Source organism: Panthera leo, chromosome E3, assembly GCF_018350215.1.
Source record: "Panthera leo isolate Ple1 chromosome E3, P.leo_Ple1_pat1.1, whole genome shotgun sequence".
In the NCBI taxonomy this organism is placed as follows: domain Eukaryota; kingdom Metazoa; phylum Chordata; class Mammalia; order Carnivora; family Felidae; genus Panthera; species Panthera leo.
Window position 1 is genome coordinate 25,999,164 of NC_056694.1, and position 14,993 is coordinate 26,014,156.

At 44.6% G+C, this 14,993-nt stretch overlaps 1 protein-coding gene across 7 annotated transcripts in view; it reads right to left on the reverse strand.

Moving 5' to 3' along the window:
- Nucleotides 1–14,993, reverse strand: part of VPS35L (VPS35 endosomal protein sorting factor like) — a 118,088-nt gene that overhangs the window by 18,127 nt on the left and 84,968 nt on the right. For all 7 annotated transcript variants that reach the window (XM_042922492.1, XM_042922493.1, XM_042922491.1 and 4 more), the window contains one exon: nucleotides 2,931–3,070. In XM_042922492.1, the coding sequence (XP_042778426.1) occupies nucleotides 2,931–3,070 (140 nt within the window). The remainder of the gene's footprint in view (nucleotides 1–2,930; nucleotides 3,071–14,993) is intronic.

The following is a 14,993-nucleotide window of genomic DNA, read 5'->3' on the forward strand; positions in this document are numbered from 1 at the left end:
ACAGCCTCGGCTATTCAGGCTGAACATCTTCCATATTTATTACTAATGCTGTATCCCACAGGACGGATGGAGGGTTGCTAAGGCTCAGCCTTGAGGTGATAAAGTGCCCTGTCAACGTTTCAGACTCAGATGGTGCTGAACAGACCCCGGAGCAGCACAGACCTGCTGCTCTACTGCTCACTAGCTGTGCGACCTCAAGCTGCACAGGCTCCCCAGCATGGGTGCCTCACGTGGAAAAGGCACAGTGATCCCTACTTTGCAGGGCTTGGAGGAGGAGTCCCAGAGACTGAAGGCTGCTGAAGGTCTGCAGTACAGCACAGGACAGGGGACAGGCAATCACAAGGGATATTCATCTCCTGATCTTTACTAAACCCCCACAGAAGCGTGCACACTGATACCAGGAACGAGACAATCCGCTGAGGCCAGGGGGACGTTCTGGTGAATGCCAATGGACCAGGCAGGCGACAGAAATGGGTCCAGAGGCACTCATGGGAATTGGAGAGAGTGCACATGCCTCTTCCTCCCTCCACAGCATGGGCCAGCTGCCGCGGGTCGGAGAATGTGGGCCCCACATGGCAGGATCTGATTTCTCAAGAGGAACTAAAAAGCTGGGTTTTTCTGTGATCTACCAATTTTTAAACGTGGGTAATTCATACCAAATGTTTTCCATCATTGTGTGGCCAAAAACCGTGTCTCTGGGTTGGATGCCACCCACTGGTCATCAGCATGCAACCCCAGGGACAGAGCTTCTGGGTCAAAAGTACTTTCAGATCAACTGTTTCATTCAACCTCATAACAGCCCCGCCAGGCAGGCATTTGGGTGACATTTTAGAAAGGTGACAATTATCTGAGGCTCTGAAGAGTTACAAAACGTTCCCAATGCCATAAGGCTGCTGAGTCACTGGGTCAGACGGCACTCAAGTTTCTGACTCCAAGCACAAGGCTTTCGTCCAGTCTCTGATTTTTAACATGAAGAAAATCTCATGTGTAGAAGGACAATGCATCCCAATTAACCAACAAACAATGACACTGATCAGCTTAGATTACTCCTTAGAAATGCTGGGGATTTTTTCTTCTTTTTTTTTTTTTTGGTCCCCTCACTTGACAACTAGACTCTCCAAAATACAGAGAAACTGTTTATACAAAGGACTAAGAAGGTGATTTGAAAACACTGAGGTCAGGCGTTGAGCACTGCCTCCTGACCAAGCCATCTTGTCTCCCCAGAACCTGGGATTTCAACCTGGACACTTGGAAGCTAAGTCACTCTTTGCCTCCTCGGCTCCACTGAGAATTCACACGCCATTCCAAATGCACACTTCAGTGGTTAGGATACTCCCAGAGCTGTGCAACTGTCACCACAATCAATTTGAGAACATTTCTGTCACCCCAAAAAGGAACTGTGTACTCATGAGAAAGAGTTGCTTCCTGGCCTGAGTGCAGAGGGATGTTTTTTCAAGTGCGGTCCTGGACCATCCACACCTGAACTACTCAGGAGGCTTTCAAAAGTGCCGATTCAGGGCCCCATCCTAACCTACTGAGTCAACCTCTCTGGGAGGGGGCCCCAAGAATCTGTATTTTAGCACGGATCCCGGATTCCTGTACATGTTTTGTACCTGGACCCTGTCAGAGCCCGGTGAAGGCTATGGGCTCCTCAGGATATGACTTGTAATACAGGAAATACAATAAATAAAAACAAAAAAATAAAATAAATGCAGAAAATAAAATATGCAAGACCACAAAAGAAATATAAAACATACTCATCAAAATATTTTTTTCAATATATTTGTTATATAATGTATTCTATTAGTTCTTGATGAGTATGTTTGATTAGCAATTATGCTAAAATATACTTGTCAAAATATTTTTTCAATGTATTTGTTATACCGTATTCTATTACTTCTTGGTGAGTATGTTTAATTAAGTCTTCTGAAATATCTGTCACCTTAAATGTGATATGAACAAATGGTTGATTTCTTTGGTGACAAATTCCTAGCCCTGTGACTACCTGCTACTGTGGCTCGTTGCCTATATAACTCACAATGGAAAAAAACCAAAAAACTCACAAGGGAGCAAAGGGCCAATTTCAGTTTCACAGAGATTTGTAAAAATTGAGATTTTTTTTTCTCATCTAAATTCATGGTTGCCCTGCCAGACCCTCAGGAAGCAAGCAGGGAGACTGTGGGTTAAGAACCTCTGCTAGGGTGAGGGTCCTGGTGCTGGGTCTGGAGAGACAGAAGCCTGATTCCTGCCAGCCCAAGCCTGACTGCACATCAGAATGTTCCAGAAAAAACCCCAGCATCCTTCCAACAATGTCTTCTTTGATCTCCACTATCTCATTTTGGTTTCTAGCACTTGCCATCAAAAGAACATCACCATCACCGTTTACAGGGTTGGACTGTTCTAACCACATGTGTACACTCACTCACTTAATCCTCACAATGACCTGGAGATGAAGACACTATTGTTACTCCCGTTTTATAGATTAGGAAACTGCAGCCCAGGCATGTTATATAATTGCCTGAGCCTACGGGGTAGGAAGAGGGGGAGGGGAGATTCCACCCTAGGCATCTTCGTCCAAGGCCTCAGTCCTTAACCCCTAAGTGGCACCCACTTGACTACGTACAGAACCGCAACTAAGACACCCAGTATACAAAATGAATGGAAAAGACATTGAGTAACTTAGGGATGCCTGGCTGGCTCAGTTGGTAGAGCATGTGACTCTCGATCTCAGGGTCTTAAGATCGAGCCCCGTGTTGAGGGAGGAGATTATTTACTAAATAAAAGTAAACAAAACACTGAGCAACGTAAACCTCTGATTAGAAAAGCAGCACATAGACACAGATAGAATGTCCCTGCACTTTTAGGGCTGAAGATGTACATGAGGCAGATCAAAGAAGGACATCACCTATGGCTCTTCTGGCGAAACGTACCGGAACTATTAATAAAGTAGAAAAGAAATTGCAGAGGAATTCCAGAAGGAATGATTCTGACGGTCGCATCTTTCCATCGATATTAATCGTCTTTGGAACTTCTGGAATGAGGCTTATAGCGGCTTTGAAGAAGGCATCGGCTGCAAGACAGAAGAAAAGTCCGAGTATGAGAACTCTGAAAAATTCAGGGTCTGCTTTCTTCTTCACCTGGCTGCCAGGCCCGTCCTGCGAGTTACATGGAAGGCAGGCCATGCTGAGGGCCAGATACAGTGGGCAGGTCCGACTGGAGGGCTTCTGCAACCTTAACCGACTCGTAGAACATTCCGCGGAGAGGGTACTGCTGTTGCCTCACATCTCCACCTCTCTCCCTCCTTCTTCACTGAGCAATTCAGCTCAAAGAGCCTCCGTCAGGGTGGCTTTGATAATTAAGTGAAATAAACAAGTGGCCAATTTTTACAGAAAGCCAAGAAATAGTAGCTGCCGGGGCAGACAGCTCAACCCAGACTTGGTTCACCAAACCCTCCCGTTCACCTTGGGAGGAAGGCCACGTGCCTGCTCCTTCAGCAGTGTCCTGGGTATGCTCGAGGTGCCAGCACGAGACGTGGAGCGGGGTGCAAACTCTGGTCTGCCTGGGTCTACTCCAGCACCATATTTGTTACACCATATTTGTTAAAGTAACTGAACCCTCTGAAGGAATCCACACGTGCACGCCCACGCACATGCACACAACAAGCTTCTGAGACTTCTGACTAGGTAAATAGTTCTGAGAATCACTTGGGAGATAAAGATATACATATATTTTAAGTTTATTTACTTTGAGAGCCAGAGTGCGCAGGGGAAGGGCAGAAAGAGAGCAAATCCCGGTCAGCACCGAGCACAACTCAGGGCTTGAACCCACGAACCATGAAATCACGACCTGAGCCTAAACCAAGAATCCGGCACTTGACCGACTGAGCCACCCTGGTGCCCCAAGATATTTTTTAAACCACAAAGTTGTCTATAAAACAAGAAGACCTCAAAGGATGAGAGAAAGCAAGGGAAGGGGAGAGCAGAGGAAGAGAGGGATGGAAGAGTAGATGGGAGGGAGGCAGCAATAGGAGGACAGAGACAGGGAGGAACGGACGGGGAGACAAGCAAGGACTGGAGGTGGGGGTGGAGAGGGAGAGAGTTCTTAAGAGAACTGCCAAAGTATTCCACATGAGAAAAAGCCTCAAGGTCGAAACAGACAAAACACTGACCTGACAAGTGAAATTTTAAACTACCCAACAAGATCAAACGTTTACATGGTCCACATAAATATACTTCCACTCCGAAACGACTTGCAGCGATGCGGAGAGAACACTGCGCTGGCACACAGCATCCTGAACCCAAGCGGGAGCCCCACCCAGCAGCCCAAAGGGGCAAACCCAACAACAAACGCCTGCCCTCTGGGAACAAAGCCCTGCACTTAATGAGAAGAGTATGTGTCTGCAGCTCGATGTGGGCTTTTTTTTTTTTGGTCTTCCCTCCCTTCCTTCTTCAAAGAAAAAAAAACAAAAACCCAAAAACAAACATGTTAAGGAAAGACCATTCTCTCAGAGTTTTCTCTATAAAGTTACCTCTGGTCCTGAATACTCCCTTCCCAGGCTCTCTCCCACACTGAACTCACACCCTTACGTTCACCTCAGCAAATTTATTAAGCACCAACGGTGACCAGGCACTGTGGACACACAAGGAGGAAAGGGGGTGAAAGTTGACAACATCAGTAGGGTGATGAGACTGACCTGATCACACTATTTCACACCTACCTACGGGGAACCTGTTGTGTCCTTTGGTCTGGGGGTGGAGGGAGGACGGGGAGGACACAAAGCAGCTGATGTTGATCTTGTATAGAAAGAGATTAAATACAGGGGCGCTGGGAAAAGACACTTGATATCTCGGCCTACAGATAGTAGTAAATGACACTACTAAAGGGACCACAGACACTCCTAAGCCCTGTTTTAGGTAGTTTGTATTCTTAGTCCCCAGCAGTCCTATGGGAAAGACACAATGATTTCAACGCCCACATGAGGAAATAAGCTCAAAAAGGGGGTGGCCAAATCAGAGTAGCCCAGGGATGGTCAAAGACTGAGCTGAGCAGAGTTTAAAGGCCATCACCCTCACTGAGCAATACAATAAAATTTGCATTATTTTTTTAAAAATGTTTTATTTATTTTGAGTGAGATAGAGAGCACACATGCACGTGTGTAAGTGGGGGAGGTGCAGAAAGAGCGGAGAGAGAGAATCCCCAGCAGGTTCTGTGCTGTCAGCCTGGAGCCCGATTCAGGGGCTCGATCTCATGATTTGTGAGATCATGACCTGAGCCAAAATCAAGAGTTGGATGCTTAACTGACCGAACCATCCAGGTGCCCCAAAATCGTGTTTTTTAAAAAAAACACAAGCCTACAAATCATAGATCTGATAAGGGGTTTATATCTAGAATATATAAAGAAATTCTCCAATAACAGCAAAACAAGTAACCTGATTAACAATGGGCAAAGGACCTGAACAGTTTTCCAAATACACAAATGGTCAACAAGCACATGAAAAGATGCTCAACATCAATAATCATTGGGAAAATGCAAATCAGTGCAATCCCCCAGAGATTTCATCACTGGGAGAAAACTTCAGGATGGGCACCATAAAAAAACAAAGAACAAAAACAAAAACCAGTAAGTAACAAGTGCTGGCAAAGATGTAGAGAAGCTGCTGGTGGGAAAGTAAAACAGTGCAGCTGCCGTGGGAAACTCTTTGGTGGTCCCTCAAAAAGTGAAACACAGAATTATGCTCTCAGCCTGCAATCCTACTTCTAGGTTCACATTCAAAAGAAAGGAAAGCAGGGACTCAGATACTTGTACATGAATGTTCACGGCAGCATTATTCACATTAGCCAAAAGGTGGAAACAACCCTAGCATCCATCAACAGGTGAACGGATAGGAAAACGTAGAACATATATACAACAGGATTATTATGTAGCCTTAAAGAGGAAGCAGATTCTGATACATGCTACAACATGGACGCACCCTGAAAACATTACACCAAGTGAAACAGGTCTGACACAAGGACATATTGCTGTAGGATTTCGCTTTTATGAGGCAGAGGTATTGACTGCATGGAGACAGAAAGTAGAATGGGGAAAGGGGAATAGTTACTGTGTAAAGGGTACAGGTTGCATTGGGTTTGGAGGGATGAAAAGGTCTGGAAATGGATGGTGGTGAGGGCTGCGTGACATTGTGAATGTACCTAAAACCAATGAATTGTAGCTGAAAAATGCTTACAATGATACATTTTATGTTCCTCATTCGTAACCACACCACACAAGAAACAGAGCTGAATCTAGCGCTGAGGTTCAGCTCTCTGGGAACAGGCAGGCCTGGACGCCAGCTCTGGCTGTCTTCCTTCTACGGGAAAAGCTCTCTGTCCCCATGGCTCTACAGGAACTGCTTTCTGGTGAAAACATTAAGTCCGTAATGAGCAAGGTGAAGAGCTTCTCTCAGCGGAAATGAAAATTCTGCTCAGAACAACGCCAAAGACCATTATTTATTCTATTTATGTGCTTGTTACCAAGTGGCCACGAGAAAAGTGCCCATTATTATGCCTCATTAAAGAGGGCGCAGCTTTGTGCAGGGCACCCTGTTCCTCACAAACACCCCCCACTCAGTTCCCATTCCAAAGGAGAGGGCTAAAATAAACAGTTATTTAGGGGTTGGGGCAATGTTCCAGAGTGTTCCAAAGCAGATTTTTATTTCTATCCTTAGAAGACTTACTCCATATATAAAATCTTATCTAGGAGACTTCTCAATTTTGATCTCGTAATTAGAGCTCAAATCCTATTTTATATGAAAAGTTTTTCCTCCTAGAGTTCAGAATAATGACGTCAATACCATAGAACACTTTTGTGGCTATTAAAAGCCCTGGAAGACAATCCAAGATAAAATGGGCTACATGTGTTTTGTTTTGTTTTGTAAAAGACCTACAGAAAAAGGAGAAATCCGATTCCAATCCATAAACACTATTATTCCTGTTTCACCGCGGGGGGGTGGTGGGGGTTAGTAAGGGGCGGTGGGGAGGGAAAAGCAAGCATATGTACCAGCCTCCCTATGCTTTATCTTTTTCCACTGGATCTTCTGAGGTTTCACTGGACAACCGGGCTTCTTTTCCACATCTTACTTTAAAAAAGGAATTAAAAATAAAAACCAAAACTACCACTCAGGGATGCCTGGCCGGACCCACGTCCATTCTGTTGCGAGATCCTTCTTCGTGGGGTGTCCACTCCTCTGCAGAGCAGCATTCTGTTGTTTTCTGTGCCAGAGCCAACATGTCCCTCAGCGCTGCCGGGTTCTGGGTGAAGGGCAAGCAGAGCCACCATCCCTGCTCTCAGTACGAGGGGCTGAGCTGCTCGCGAAGCCAGTTTTCCAAAATTGCTTTAGCAGAAGCATCAGAAGCTTTGCTAAAAATACAGGTTCCCAGGCCTAATATGGCCGATGGGAACGTACTCTGCAGGACCTGGCGGTTCCTCCAACTTTAAGTGTGCATGGATGCTGTGTACACATGTTACATACAGGCTACAATGCGGCCGAACCTTAAAATCATATCCTAAATGAAAGGAATCAATCATAAGAGACCTGTATTGTAAGCCTGCACTTATATAAAATAATAAGAACAGGCAAATCCATAGAAACAAAAAGTAGACGGGCAGCTGCCTGGAGCTTGAAGGAGGAGCAAAAAGGAATGACTACTCAGTGGGTCCAGGGTTTCCTTTTGGGGTGATAAAAATGTGCTGGAATTAGTGATGACAGTTGCACAACTCTGTGAGTGTCCTAAAAACCAGTGAATTGTACACTTAGTAGAAGGATGGATTTTACGATACATGAACCTATCAGGTCTCACTCAGCTGTTACTTAAAAAATATATACGAATTCCTAGGTCCTGCCTTAAATGTACTGAACCACATTACCCAAGATAAAGAATGGGGTCAGGGGAGGCACATGGGTGGCTCAGTCAGTTAAGCATCTGACTTCAGCTCAGATCACGATCTTGTGGTTCACGAGCTCGAGCCCCGTGTCACACTCTGTGCTGACAGCTCAGAGCCTGAAGCCTGCTTCAGATTCTGTGTCTCCCTCTCTCTGTGTCCCTCCCTTACTCATGCTGTCTCTCTCAAAAATAAAAATAAAATGTTAAAAAAATAAAAAACAAACTGTTGCATTGTCATATCCTGGAAATGATGTGGCTAATAAACAGAACACAGTACATCTATGTAAAGATGCCTATGATATATTAAGCACAAATCGTTATATACCTGTGTACAGCAGCATCCTATCTTTGTAAGAAAAACGGGTATATCCTTATGTAGATGCATAAAAATAAGTGAGGCACTAGAATGCCAAAGTATTAACTGTGATATAGGACTTGTGGCTGAGGGTGAAAGAAACTGGGATCTTTCACTTACCGCTAAGTTACTGCTTGGAATTTTAATTTACATTTCTAAAAATAATTTTTCTTTAGCATACATACAAAGGCAATGTAATGCTTTAAACTTTTCAATCACAGAAATGTGCAAAAGAACAAGTGAGGCTGTAAGGTAGACAAGGCAGATGATCAAAGGGGGTATCTGAATAGTAACCCCTTCCTTCTTAACCAGGGGTGGGAGCCCACCCACAGCCCAGGGACTCCAGACTCCTGCTGCTCCAAGGGACATCCACCCTCCTCGTGTGCATCAAGCAAGGCACTAAGGGTGGCACACACCTTCCAGAGGCCCAGGTACTGGCCTGCCCCCCACAGCCAATGCGCCAGGAAGGTTCCTCTCTGATTAGTTGCTTGATGAAGTGAGGCGTAATTCAGGGTTCAAGCTCTCTAGACAGCTCCACTTGAATGGATTTTTCTGGAGGCTTTAGAAGGTCTCAGCCTGTGCTCTGAAGCCTTTTCCAGATCCCCGAAGGCAACTCAAGAACTAGTGGCCTCCCACAGGCATGCTCGCCTGAATAGACCATTCCTATCTGTTTTGTGCACCAAGGCTCTACATAGGACTCTGTCTGAATGACAGATAGGGTTCCACATTCTCAGAGACTAGAATATCCACCAATTTGACAACTACTGAAAACCTTCAAAATGTTCAGAATTAAGACGCCAGTTGCTCATTGTTGGCAAGAGCAAAAAAACTGGAAAGGGTCCAAATATTTTTCAATAGGAGTTTAGGAGAAAAATGGAGGGGGGCTGGGGAAATAATTTATAGCACTTCCAAAAAGAAAAGGAAATGACCTAGAACACTGGACAGCCATTACAAAGAATGGGGTGGATCTTTATGTACTGACATGGGTTAAGTGGGAAGGGGCAGGGGGAGAAAAGACCAATATTTACTGCTAAGTGAAAAAAGCAAATTGAAGGGGCGCCTGGGTGGCTCAGTCGCGGTTAAGCGGCCGACTTCGGCTCAGGTCATGATCTCGCGGTCCGTGAGTTCGAGCCCCACGTCGGGCTCTGTGCTGACAGCTCAAAGCCTGGAGCAGGCTTTGGATTCTGTGTCTCCCTCTCTCTCTGCCCCTGCCCCTGCCCCGCTCTCTACCCACCCCCCTCTCAAAAATAACATTAAAAATTTTTAAAAGAAAAAAGAAAAACATTGCAGAAGACACAATCCCATTCCTAAGGGTGGTGGGGACTGCGTGTATATATAAGAATATAGATAGAAGTGGAGGGAAGGAGAGCAGAAGAGAGGTAAAGCATGAGAATGAAGGAGTATTTCTAAATGAACCTATAGAAAAAAAAATTAAGAAAACTATCCCAAATGTTAACAATGGCTGTTTTTTCGAAGGGAGGAAACAGAGCAGATTACTGATGACTTTTATTTTGAGGCCTTTTATGTTTGTTTGTTAAGTTCTACACTTCTTTATTTGTGGGAATTTTTTCAAATGAGCATGAAATAAATTTTTTTAGTAAAAATCATTAAGATTTAAAGTAACGTACAAGCTATTATTCAGTGGGAAACAAGTCGGTACCCCCAAACACCCTCCATACATGGTAACATAAACTCAAGACTTGTGACCTCTGAGAGTCAGGTGATCCTTTTGTGTCCCCAGCATTGTCAACACAGACTAGGATTCAGCACATGAATCTAAACACACAGTCAAGAAGCGATGACCCACCTTAAGAGGTGGCATTTGGTTTTTTAAATAACAGATTAGGTCACTGCTAATGGAAGTCTATACTACTTGTCAGAACCATAAAATCCCAGGGCTAAACAAGAGCTCAGAAGCCACTCCACTCCCAAACACACCTTCAAAATCACATGCCCTCCTGGACACGTGAGACAAGACAGTCCTGGGTCCAGCTCTCTAAGAAAGGGGGCATCGTGATTTCTTGGGACAAAACGTCACAAGAAGGTGAAAGACTCCTTCCTGTCCCTTGAATATGCTTGATCAAAGCGGGATTCTGGCTACACTCCACAAGTTCTAACAACCCTGTTGCTAAACTAATCTTTACCAGTCTTCAACATTTTCCATCTCTTGATGAGTGTAGGTTTGGAGTGACAACATCAATATAATGGAAACTACTGTACAGATGTAATGTCAGGACGCAGCTTACCACCTCAAACTTTGTATTTTGGACTGTTAATGTCCTTCCACCCTACCCCCAAATCCGTATGCTGGAATCCTACCCCCAAAGATGGTACCGGTGGGAACACTGAGGTGTGAAATCATGAGGTGGAGCCCTCACAAATGGGATCAGTGCCCTTATACGAGAGGCCCCGGAGAAAACTCTCACTCTTTCCACATGTGAGCACACAGTGAGAAGATGGCGGTCTATGAGCCAAGAAGTCTTCGCCAGACACTGATCTGCTGGTAGCTTGGTCTTGGGCTTCCCTGAGCGACCAATGTTTGTCACTGAAGTCACTCAGCCCATGGGATTTTTGTTTCAGCAGGCTGAACTTTGGTCTGCACTGAAGATGCACTGTCACCAAGTGACAGGGCTGCCTTTGGGTAAAGCCTCAGAGTCCAAATGGCCAATTGATCGTCCACAGGTGAGTTATCCATAGAGATTTAACACTATTTATGACTACACTGTGTTTTTGTAATAGAATTTGTTATTACAGCAGTTAAGTTTGAGGACTGAAGGAGCCACTAATTTGATAATATGTAATGTATACAGAGTAAGATTTAAAGAAATATGAATGCCCAGAAACAATTAAATACTTTATTCATTAATGCTTAATTGTTATCAATGACAGCTTAATCTAACCTTGATTTTGCCATGTGGTTTATGCAGAATGCCTTTTCAATTCACTGATTATCAACACACTGTGAAAGTCCACTGGGGTCATAGAAATGACTTCTCAGTCCAATGTGCTACCCATGTCACCGGACTCCTGTCTTTGGAGCTAATGCACAGTCAACACACCTTCCTACCATCTCTGCAATGGCTCACAGGAGGTTGTGAAGAAGTCTCTGCGGATATTAGGTTTGGATTTCCCGAAGCAGAAAAGATTAACTAACTCTCATCTTCATTCTGGTTGTTTTCTACATAAACTTATCTAATGTTCAATCTGTAACAACTGGTCTCCAGCAACCACATACACCCAGGGTTAGAAATAATACTTTGTATTAGGGTTTAGAGGAACTAACCCACTTCAGGAAAGCTCAAGGGTGGAAAGAGCACTTGAAGTCAGATCAGGCCACTTATTAGCTGGACGGTCCTGGGCAAGTCATGTCACACTTCTGAGCCACAGTATCCTCATCTGTAAAATGAACATAAACCACCGAGCAAATACTACATACTGAATAAGACTAGATTGCTTTGCAGGAATTTTCAGTTCTCATCAGGCCCCAAACTATCTTCCTAAGTTGATCTCTTACCCATTCCTTCCAGATGCATTGTTTCCAGCCTGTAGGCCTTTGCACCTGGCTGCTGTCTCAGCCTAGAATGCCCTCTGCCTCATTTCAGCATATAAAGATCCTCCTTTCCCTCCAGGCAACTCAATGCCACCCATTTTAAAAAGCTTTATTTTTTTATTTTTTTTTATTTTTTGCTCTTCTAAGCCAAAGGGTCAGCTTTCTCTCCCTTAAAATTCTATCGCACGTTTTATGAAATCTTGCACAACATTTATCACAAGCTGCCTTGTTTAACTGTAAACAGATTCACTCTCCCCTATTAGCACACAGTCTCAAAGTGCATTCCTTTTCTGGCACAATGCTTGGCACAGTGGCTTGTGTGTAAAAAATGGCCAAGAAATGCTGGCGGGAGCAAGAAAATTGTTGATATTTACTAATATAAAGAGCTAAGTGAACTTACGGGGAGACTCTTGCCCTGCTCCTTTTCTGTGGGTTGCATTATGGGTTGCCCTCCATCCCAGGCCCTTATATTCTGTAAGGTGGATGGACCATGTGAACATGGATGACGAGTTTCATGCCATGTGCCCACGTGAACTGTTCTGGCAAAAATAACCTGCTTTGTCCACGATCACCAGAGGGTTTGTGAGAACAGTCACATCAAACACATTCTTCAGAGGATGGCCTGTCAACAGAACTAGTAAATGTGACCTTAAGCATAAACCCCAGTGACCTGGTAAGTGGATAGAGGATACTTTCCTCCATCACAAGCCACCCATCATTCTCCAGGAGGATAAAAAATGCTTTCTCTCCTCCACCCTGCTGTCCAGGCCACCTCCATTAGCCGTGATGGTTCACAGTGGTCAGTGGGCCTCCTAGTAGCAGGCCACAGCCTCTCCTCTGCTTTTTTGGGTTCCTCACGGATCAAAACAGCAAAATAGCTTCATTCAACAGGTCTATACAGCTTGGCATATGTTTGAGCCTAACTTGTTTTCTTTCACCTAAAACTATGAAAAGAAGTTATGTAAAACCTACTAGAAGGCTCTGATGGGACTCTCTTCTGAACAGCAGGGTTACTTAGTAGTTATGTCCATACCATGAAAAGCTTGGGTACCATTTTACATGTATTGATATTATTAAGAATTATCAACCATTATTATCGTAGGATTGCCACTCCTTCATTCAGCACCTCTTGAGCACCCGTGTGGTAGGCAACGTGCCAGGAGCCAGGGACGCAACGTCCAACAAGACACGTCAGATTTCATGGAGCAGATACTCTTGCAAGGGAGAAAAGTGGACATTTACTTATTAACCTGCTAAATAAAACAGCAGTAAGTCCAGTGAGGGAAAAGTGCCAAGATAACACATCTAGAATAACCTGATCTCACTCTTAGTTTGTTTAGGGGTGGAGAGGCCAAGGCTGGTTTTCCCTAAGAACTGGCTTGTGAGTAAGCTCTGAAGGATAAAGATGCAAAAAAATAAATAAAAATGTACAATTTAAAAGGAGGGGGAGACAATTCTATAGGAGTGGAAAGCATTATTATTAATAAAAGAACAAAACCATTTTGCTTGTTTTCTCTACTGTTTTGTCTTTGGAGGAACTGCATACCCGTTTTGATTTTTTCCCCCAGGGTAATTCAGCAGGTTAATCTTCAAAGAATGATCATCTTTCCTGTGGATTTCTCAAGGTTTTGCCTCGGACAAGTATGCTTTCAGAAGCCTGAAACCACAGAGCTGGCATTGTATGCAGAACTCCAGAGCATACTTTTGTCTTTTGAGAGACAATTCTGTGAGGTTAATGTTTACTGAGCAGCTACTGTGTGCCAGTGAGTCAAGTTCTCTGAGTACGTTTTCTCATTTAATCTGTGACAGGTACCATAGCCATCACCTCCACCTGACAGATGAGGAAACAGGCACAAAAAGGCCAATTTGGCCAAGGGCACCCTGCTGGTGAGTGGCAGAGTCCAGATTGGGAGACCAGCAGTGAGGGACTCATCTTGACATCCTGCTGCTGGCCAAATACACCACGGGCTTCCCCACCTCCCATGCCTTTGCTCAAGCCCTTTGCCCCACCTGGAACGCCAACTGTTCCTTCTCTCCTCCCCATCTCCGCCTGATAAGTTCTCCTTCTAAGCCCCATCTGAAACATGACTTCCATTGTAAAACCACCCTCCTTTCTCAGATTAGAAACTGTAAAGATAAAGGTACCAAGACAAAAATAAAGGGCAAAAAAATTTGTTCCTGCTGTGGCCTGGTAATAATCTTCTGGGAAGAACCACTCACAAACAAGAGCAAGCACTTATCTAATGAAGTGGCTGAAAGCAAAGATAAACACGCATCTCCAGGTGAGGGGCACAAGCCCCATTTCTCCTCACTACTGGGACAATGGGTGGCTTTGAAACAAATCCCCCCCACATCCCACTCTATGTACTACCTCAGTACGTCCATAGGACCAGAACTGGGCCTCCCCTGTAAAAAGCCTCCATCAGCATCCCACACAGCGCTGGCTGAGAGTTCAATGGGAATTTAACGTCAGGCTGGACCCAGTCCTGGCAAAGCCACCGTCCGATAAACAAGATACATACCACTGAAGCTGGATCAAGGGAGGCCAGAAAGTGGACTGGGGGGAGAGAATTGTTTTCTAACCAGCTGAGAGGGAGGGTGTTTAAGGTGGGGGTTGGGGGGGGGGGGTGAACAACAGTGGCCCATTTCCACAAGCTTCATTTAATTTATATTTAGCCTTCCCATGCTCAGTAATTGAATGTATTATTTATTTTGGCCACAACCGCTGCATGTGGCTTTCGGAACAACAATCATAGGCTTTTAAGGTTTAGTGCCATAGCATTTAGAGACTAGAGTAAAAATCATCAGATAAATTATTAAACATGAAGTGGACGCCACATTCCTGCTCCTCCTGCAGTGGCTTGAAGTGTGGGATGAGGCAGATGAGGAGGTCCAGAACTCTAACACCGAGGGCACTAATCACCCGCACAGCGGGTACCAGGCTGTTCCGATGCTGCTTATCTCCTGGTGTGGACCGAGGTCGTTACAGGGCAGCACAGGAAAGCAAAAGCCACCCAGGGCTCTTGAAGAACAGTTCTTAGAGCAGCAAATCTTTGATGATAGGGGAGACTTTATTTGGCTTAAGAATTTTTGCCTTAAAAAAAAAAATTGCATGAAGCCCCATATGGAGTCCAGTCATAATAAGCTTGCCTGGAATCTACAATA